This window comes from Streptopelia decaocto (assembly GCF_964273445.1).
Source record: "Streptopelia decaocto genome assembly, chromosome: 3".
NCBI classification, from domain to species: domain Eukaryota; kingdom Metazoa; phylum Chordata; class Aves; order Columbiformes; family Columbidae; genus Streptopelia; species Streptopelia decaocto.
This window is the reverse complement of record NC_138656.1, coordinates 13,285,290-13,294,524: the sequence shown is the minus strand read 5'-3', so window position 1 is coordinate 13,294,524 and position 9,235 is coordinate 13,285,290. Positions and strand designations below refer to the sequence as shown.

Below are 9,235 nucleotides of genomic sequence, written 5' to 3'. Positions count from 1 at the left end.
ACTGATGATCAAGGGAACTGCCCTGCTCATATGCATAAGTGCTCACCTGAATCAAGGCCGAAAGGGTGTCTACTAGCTCTGTTTTCCTTGGTGTTTGTCCTGCACTAAAGCTCAGACCTAAAGTGGCTGCAAGGTAACTGGTGGTGTCTGACCTCTCTGCAGTGGTGAATTTGGGCCAGTCATTCCACCTAGTCAGTATGCACAAAAGCACTGCACTAGGAGGAAAAATTCAGCCCCTCTTGTCTTTGTCCAGGTAAGAATAGATCAACCATTTGAGCTGACTTGGAAGCACATTTTTTTGCAAGTCTCATGTTTAAAGGTTTTTTCCTTTGTTACCTTTCCCAGCCAGGCTGGAATCCAACCACCCCATGGAAGCAGTGTTGTATTTGTGTCTGAAAGGGAGATGGAAGACCCTTGGCTCACAGCCCATCTGCCCATGTTCTCAGGGAAGGCTGAGCCACCTCAGGAGTCATTATGACACATTATATTAAATCCTAGGATATGTTTAAGCTTAAAGGCACTTAAAAGTACTACTTGAGATGCCATCGGTTCCATCATCATCTTAATTATTCAAATAACCTAATTTAACAAAAAAGTATTTGATTTCCAACTGTCATATTCCAGGACCATGTTTCAGTCAAGAAACGAACATCACATCTTCATTTCCAAATGAAAAAAATAAATATATTGCGTTGTTGTTGTTGTATATCTTGCAGACTAACAAAGCAATAGCCAAGGGGGACTTCCACCATGCAAGCTCCAGCTCCCGGCGAGCACTCTTCCTGGCTGTCCTGTCCATCACAATTGGAACTGGCATCTACGTTGGGGTGGCTGTGGCTCTTATCGCCTATCTGTCCAAAAACAATCACTTATGAGCTTCAGGAAATGGAGAGAACCAGCCACCTGGCACCCACACTGCAGAACTCCCCAGCAGATCAGACTGCATTATTTTCCAAAAAGATCAAGAGACAAACAAACACCTTTTGGGGGCAGGTACAGGATAAGATAGGCCTGTGTGTTATTGTAGGGTGAGAAATTGGCTGGGGTGGGGATAGTTCCATCATTTGTGATGCACAAGTCTTGCTTCTCTTCATGAACCCCTGTACAAGAAAGAAAGAAGGATAGAGAGAAAAAGAAAGAGAAAAAAAAAAAGAAAGAGCAGAAAAAGAAAAAAAAAGAAAAGAAAAAAGAAAGAAAAAGAAAAAAGAAAAAAGAAAGAAGAAAAGAAGAAAAAAGAAAAGAAAAGAAAAGAAAAGAAAAGAAAAGAAAAGAAAAGAAAAGAAAAGAAAAGAAAAGAAAAGAAAAGAAAAGAAAAGAAAAGAAAAGAAAAGAAAAGAAAAGAAAAGAAAAGAAAAGAAAAGAAAAGAAAAGAAAAGAAAAGAAAAGGGAAAAAAAAAAAAGAAGGAAGGCAGTTTGGGGAGGTGTGGAGAGGGATGTTTAGCCTTTGCCTTCTTTGTGGTGTGGTATTTACAAGCTGACAAACCGAGCTGTTTTCTTAATACCTTCTTGGTCACCTGAACTTTTCAGCCAGCAGGAGCTTGTGCTTAGTTTGCTTGTTAAGCACAGCACTGAAATTTGGGAAAGCATGGACAGTAGCTGGTTCTCTCAAAGAGCAATATAACAATAGGAGGAAGAATATGTGTTTTTTTGAATGCAGGACTCATTTGCCTAAGAGTGAAGCAGAGACCTCAGTGTAGAATGGTATTGCCTACTTTTCTTATGTGGATAGGTTTTAATGGAAGGAGAAAAAGAAATAAATTTTTTTTCTTTCCTATCCTTGTTTTTGGATTAAGATGTGACCCACAGGCCCACCCAATGCAGAACAGCTGAGGTCACTGCATGACTTGGCTCTGCAGACTGTGAGGTCAAAGTAGCATGGGATCCGCTGTAAAATTAAGTCCTCTATCCTGTCACATCATGATAAGGGCGCATTCCCATGGCATATTGCTCATCTGGGTTGCTCTGCCTTACTGTGGAAACCTGCAGAGCAGTCAATGCAAGAAACCTGCAAACTGAAATACTAACTAGTGTTAAGTTAAAAAATGTGGTAAAGCATGGGAATTAACCAGGGAAAGGAATGCTCCATACGTAGGTACTGCTCATACACAGAGCAGTCAAGGAGACCACTTACATTACAAGTTCACAGCTCATCCATGGATGAGGGACACAGCATAGCCATGGAGAGACAAGCATGTCCCTCAACGAGCAGTGCAGTAAGGGAATTGAGCATTGTCCTTACTTCACTAACTGAAATGATACACTTATTTTCTTCTTTACTCCTTCCCCACAATCACCCTTTTATTTTGGTTGTATTACAGATGTACCATTCCATCCCAACAAGGGTATATCAACATAGATATATATGTACCTACATATATATATACAGAGAGAGAGAAACTGATCAAAACAATAAGCATTTTATTATTCACTACCCTGTGTTTTACAAACATTATATCTTTACCCTAAACTGTCATCATAGGCCTTTTTTTACAACTCTGTATTGTGTGTCAGCTTTGCTCTGGGACAGTTTTTTTCCTTCTGTTTTCAGATTGGCACTATTTTGGTTTTAATTTGAGGGTTTTTTTAATTTTAGGGGGGAGGAGGACAAACACATCCAAAACTATTTTCCTGCTAGTTATAAAGTTTATTAAAACACATGGTATGCAGCTGCTGATACTCTGTGTGACACTTTCTTTGGACAGATGTGAAGGGTTACACTGAGTGAAAATCGCCCCAGTACCCTGAGTTCAGGTAACTGGAGAAGTATCCGTATGGACCATCCCATACTGGGATGCAGCCTATTGCAGTCACTGACAATTCATCTTCTGCCTTGATTTGTTGGGCTTCAGACTAAGCCTGGAGATTAGCAATGTACTTGTAGTCATCTTCATCATTTCTCAGCCACTGCTAAAACTGAGGGCCTACTGAATGCAGCTCTTTGGCCAGGTTGATCTATTACAGTAAAGTCAATTCTGTGGTTCTTCCCCTTCAACTTTTTTTTCTAACAACTGTCATGGAAGCCCCTTCCCTTTAAAGCAAGGCAGTAGTGAGTGGGCAAATTAGAGTCTGTATTTGCCCTAGTGGGCAATATCTGGTTTTGGGTAGGTGAGGCACAAGGGCACGATTTACTACCTCTTTATCTTTCCAGGAGGATGCACAGGATTTCTAGCTACGGTGCTTACAGCAGGCTTTCTAACACGGTGTGTCATGGCTTTAAAAACCAACCTGGGATATGTGTTGCAGTCCTTGCCTCACTTCTCCCTGGAAATTAGGTGGCTGAAACCGTTTTGTTTCACATTTGCCCCATTTCAAACTATTCTTCCCATTCAGGAAGAATGAGAAGCTTCTTTCTTGGTTGTTTTTAAGGGTGAAGTATTGCTAGACTTGGATGATAACAAGGTCATGTATGCAAAGCCTGGACGTAGTCAAATTTATATCTCAGTCCAGGTCTTATTTTGCCTCAGTTCATAGTGTAATAATGCCTTGTCTGAGAGAAAACCTTGTCTGAGGCTAGGAAGTCCTTATCTAAGGCTAGGAAGGCCCTTATGTGACAAGAAAATACAAGGTCTGAAAATACTGACTATTTATTTAACTTAAATTGAGACATTTCCATCTGGGCCTTTCCCCATTTGTTTTTAATCTAAAATACTCATGAAGACTTGGGGGAAAGGAAGTACAGCACTATGGGGCACATCGCCCTCAGCTGTACTCCTAGCAGTACTGCCATGGTTGTCTCATCCGGGGTACAGCACAGGACTCATTCCAGGTCCAGCGTGTTTCAGCAGACCTGGCTGGTTCTGTGCATTCAAGTATGGGTATCTCCCTCTGCCTCATGTTGCTCAGCAGTCAGGCCAAGGTCCCATACTGTTATGGGGCAGAGATGCAGCCCTTCCACGTGGCGACTCCTGTGCTAGTCAGATGGGTAGGCGATATGCATGGCTGGAGGTCCTTGGGAGCTACATATCAGTGAGAGGGACCATCTCACAGCAAAAGCCCCATGCTTTGCCAGAAGAGCTCTTGTCTCACTCAGCCCACGAGTGACAACCCACCTGTTCATCCTTCACCACCTTGGGAATCTTTGAGGACCATATAAGACCAACCCAAGACCCCAAAGCTGAGCACCATAAACAACTAGTAAACAACTAGTCTGTTTGCTAAATAACTCAGATTTAAGTGTGTTGGGATGTGGTTCATCACAAGAAAAGAAAGCGATGATTTGGGTTCAAGCTAGCTCTCCCAGGACACCACTCTACCTCTTTGTAAAGGCCCTAAATGCTGAAGCATGTGAGATAAACAATGAAACCTGTGAGCACACATGTTCACTTTTGCAACATGCAGGTGCCTGGTGAGCTTGAATTTGGGCAAGCAGACACATTTCAGTTAGGACTTGGCTTTCACCACGGGCTCCTGTGCTTTGCCCCTGATACTCACGTCAGCCTGAAGAACCATGCAGCCAAGGAAATGAATTGCCATGTGTAATGTGCTCTTCCCTTATGTCAGCATGATTTGTGGGGAATTAGCTTTTTGTCTCAAAATCTGAATTTTGGGGCACATGGTATTGAAGAAGAGACTCAGATTTTTCATTTAAAAATAAAGGAACTAATATTTCCTAGTGCTGATCTGAATTTAACCTGGAGTTCAAAAAATTAAAAAGCAAATACAGAGACTCCAAGGTCATTATACATGCCTAATAGTAATAATAATAATAATCATAATCATAATAATGGCATTTTTAAAACAATCTTGTAGTTGAGGGATCTTCCTTACAATTTTTGATGTTAGTTGGCAGGCTGAATGTTGACCTGAGAAGAAAAAGCCAGCTCTGCAGCTAGAAGAAACCTTCCCAGATGGGCAGTCTGAAAAATGCCTTAAAGGCTTTCACATCTAGCCCTAAAAACAACATGCCAAACTGGGGATTGCAGTCTTGCGCCTCTCCAGGATCCCCCAGGGGACAGAAAACAGGAGCAACACAGTGGGAAAGACCTGCCTAGCAAGAGTACTGCAGACAGCATCGCCTGGCTGAAAGCTGAGGTTGTGCCTCTGTGCTGCACATGCTGGAGCAACCCACCATGCGACATGGGGCATGCACATCCATGGCAGTTCATGGAAGCAAGCAGGGAACATAAAAGGGTCTTGCATCCTGGGGAGGTAGACCTGGGCCTCACTGCAGCTCAAAGTGGGGATAAAGCTCCTGTTGATTGTTTTCATGCCTTAGTATGGTTCCAGTTTGCTGAATAACCAGCATGGTTATTTAGCCAGGGCTGTGGGTCAGCCAGGAGCTGAGCAGGCTCTCAAAGTAAGTGATGTTGACGTGGCCTGATGCAGCATCTCTGGCCAGCAGAACAGATACAACCCTCTAAAGAAAAATCTATGGTATTAAGATTATTAAGATATTATTATTAAGATTATGGTATTAAGTGCCACTGACATCACGTTACAGTCTGAGCTTCTGCTGAGGAAGGACTTCCGAAGCTGGATGGGATAAGTTTGCTGTTCAACATCAGGAATGTTCTAATGAAGGAAGGAAAAATTTGAAGGAAATGCTGTAGAGGTAGCATTTGACTCAGGGTTTCCTCAGCTCAGGCTTTGGGGTTGCCACAGGCTGTGGCTGAAACAGAGAACTTGCCTCTGAGTAAGGACAGCTGTTGGAAGAGCAAGGACTATGTGAGGAGGACCACATGGGAGGCACTGGTACTGTCTCACAGCTTGCAGGAGGACGCATTCACCCAGGAAGATTACCTTCCTGCAAGGGCATCTTCAGCTCAGTGAGCAGTGGGGTGGGAGGAGCTGATACAGCGTTTCAGCTGCTGCCTGTCCACATCACCTCATTGCACCAGGATGAGGAGGCAGCTATAACCTACCACCTATCTGAGACACTGAAGTAGCCTGTTGCAGAGGCAGACTTTAAGAGATACTTTTGCTTTACCTGTGCACCTGAAACAAATTTTCTTGTAGGTTTGTGGTGAGAGCTGGGCCAGGAGCCTCCAGTCAGAACATCAGTGAGGCCATCCTAGAAGAGAGGGCTTGACCCTCACAGAACTGGAGGAACAGAGCAGGTGACTGGGGTGACCTTGCAAAGACATATGGTTTCACAAGAAGTCACTGCACATTCACACACACACACAGGAAACATCAAATGTTTTCAGGTTTGCATGTATACATGGCCTTTCTGAAGAAAAGAAAACGCTCACCCTGATTTTCGATGTGTATATATCTCACTATCTGCAGTGATACTCCTGAAAGAAATAAATTTGTCTACTGCATACCAGTGCTTCTTTCTGCATCAACTTGGGAGATTCATAAAGTTCTGCCATCCTGATGGGCCCAGCTAGAAAGAGCTGTGAGAACCATGGTTTGTACTCTCATAAGATATCTGAGAGCAAGATGAACAGCAAGAACCAAAGGTAAGAATGATACCTTGGCCTGCCTGTGACATTGTTTGATGTTGATGAAAACCTTAAACTACCAAAGTCAGGAAACAGCTTTTCAAACACCTGGGGGGATTTCTAACCTTTTTCAGCAGTGGAAGGGAGGAGGGTCTATGTGCAAATGAAATCACAAGTCCCTGTTGCTTAAGCTCGAAAACACAGCTCTGAAACTGACAGCCACATGAGAGTCATGTCCTTTTATTCACTGAGAACAGCCTGTGTGACACATGCTGCAACAGAAACCACACATCCAGCTTTTGTCTCCTGAGGACCAGCTCCAAACTGCTGCAGGCCATGGCCTGACAAGTGCTTTCCTTTTTCAAGGGTGCTTTCTGACACTGAGTTAACTATCTGTCATTCACTTTAGGTTGAACCTCCCCTTTAACTTACAGAATCACAGAATGGTTAGGGTTGAAAGGGACCTCTGGAGAACATCTAGTCTAATCCACCTGCTAAAGCAGGTATATCTAGAGTAGATTTCACAGGAATGTGTCCAGGTGGGTTTTGAATGTCTCCAGAGAAAGAGACTCCACAACCTCTCTGGGCAGCCTGTTCCAGTGCTCTGGCACCCTCAAAGTAAAGAAGATCTTCCTCATATTTAGATGGAACCTCCTATGGTTCAGTCTGTGCCCATTGCGCCTCATCCTATAGTTGGGCACCACTGAAAGGAGTCTGGTCCCATCCTCTTGACATTAACCCTGGAGATATTTATAAACATGGATAAGATCCCCTCTCAGCCTTCTCCAGGCTGAAGAGACTCAGCTCTCTCAGTCTTTCCTCATAAGAAAGATGCTCCAGACCCCTAGTCATCTTTGTAGCTCTCCGCTGGGCTCTCTCCAGTAATTCCTTGTCTTTCTTAAACTGGGGAGGCCAGAACTGGACGCAATACTCCAGATGGGCCTCACCCAGGCAGAGTAGAGGGGGAGGATAACCTCCCTCAACTTGCTGGTCACGCTCTTCCTAATGCACACCTTCTTGGCCACAAGGGCACATTGTTGACTCATGGTCAATTTATTGGCAACAAGAACTCCCAAGTCCTTCTCTGCAGTGCTGATTTCCAGCAGGTCTGCCCCTAGCCTGAACTGGTGCCTGGGGTTATTCCTCCCCAGGTGCAGCACCCTGCACTTGCCCTTGTTGAACTTCATTAGGTTCTTCCATGACCAGTCCTCCGGCCTGTCCAGGTCTCGCTGAGTGGCAGCACAGCCTTCTGGTGTGTCAGCCCTTCCTCCCAGTTTGGAATCATCAGCAAACTTGCTGAGGGTGCACTCAGTCTCTTCATCCAGGTCATTGATGAACAGGTTGAAAAGGACTCAATATTGACCTCTGGGGAGCCCCACTAACTACAGGCCTCCAAACAGACTCTGCACTGTTGGTCACAACCCTCTGAGCTCTGCCATCCAGCCGGTTCATGACCCATCTCACCATGCATTCATCCAGCCACAACTTCCTGAGCTTGCCTGAGCTTTACCTGTTGTTCAGAAGCCATTGCTCCTTTTATGTTCTCTCCAGGCTTAAAGGCAACTTTATTTTTGACAAACATCCCTTTTGGCATAGCAGAGTGCTCTGCTCTCCTGTGTATGGTTGCAGGGAGATCCTATGTCGTTTATGAAAGATCTGGGCTGCCCTAGAGAGAGAGGAGATAAGACAGTTTCTGAAAGACTCCAGCTGCCTCACTCTTCCCTCCCTTTCTGAATTGAGACCTTCATCCCATATTTGCTCAATCAGAAGGTGTAAAAGAGGTAGCACTGCTATCTTTACCAGATGAGAAGCTCTGGAGACAACTAAGTTTTACTACAAGGAAAAATACCAAGCTGTAAAGTCCAGGATTGGAAGGCTCCAACTTAATGGTATAATGTAGGATGTCATTCTGGATTAACCTCAAAAGATGCATAGGGAGTGCTGGAGACTCACTGAGAGGGAAGAAAAAAATCCTCTTTGTGAAAGTTTCAAATCTCAAGGGAACAAGGAGACTCTCAGCTGGCTCAGAGACTAATTATACATTACATCTGCCATCTGATTGCATTTCATGATCCCCTGATTCTACATTGATTCTCAGTGCCTTCATTTGGGAACCTTGCTAGCCTGAGCATTTTTTACTGCTCTGTCAGTCTGAAATTATTTTTTCCCATCTTCCGTGCAACACCCATTGTATGACTACTTTGCAAGAGCTCCCTGCTGAGGCAAGAAGAGGGCATGGCAGGGCTGTCTGGAAGCATCAGACATCATGGGCAGTACTCAGTGTTGCAGACAAGAGGATCATGTCAAGGGAATGAAAGCAGGAGCTACCAATGCTGCTGTATTTTATGTTGGCATGGTGAAGACAACATATGTCTCACTTTTATAGATGTGGGCACCAGCTCTGGTGCCCTTGCTGCATTCAGTGGTCAGGTGGTAGGTGCTAGTCCATGACATCACATTGGCTTCTTTGGACATGTCCAAGTGTACTTACGACAGGCTGCTCTAGATATTCCAGGGTAGAGCTGTCTGTGGATAGAAGCAGAGGGATGGGAAGGGGCTCTGGGACACAGATTTTTATGAGGTGGTAGATAGGAGAGAACCTGTAATTTACTACATGCAATCTATGATTGCACATGACAGTGCCATGTGCTTAGGGAGAAAGCCACCTTCTCTTGGCTGCTAAATCTACAGTGGGCTGTTTTCCTGTGGTTAGAACCCTCCCTCTGCAGACTTTTCTGACCAGTAACAGTATTTGTGTGAAGGTAAAGCATCTGAAGTGATGCACCAGGTCAGTCACAGTAGCCTTCCCAGCGTAAGGTCAAGTATTTGCATACATCTCCAATTCAATT

The 9,235-nt window shown here is 44.3% G+C and overlaps 1 protein-coding gene across 1 annotated transcript in view; it reads left to right on the top strand.

The window, feature by feature from the left end:
• Window positions 1-1,039, top strand: part of SYNDIG1 (synapse differentiation inducing 1) — a 79,900-nt gene extending 78,861 nt beyond the window's left edge. Inside the window, exon 4 of the mRNA XM_082049010.1 lies at window positions 717-1,039. Within this exon, the coding sequence (XP_081905136.1) occupies window positions 717-875 (159 nt within the window). The 3' untranslated portion in view covers window positions 876-1,039. The remainder of the gene's footprint in view (window positions 1-716) is intronic.
• Window positions 1,040-9,235: the final 8,196 nt, after the last annotated feature.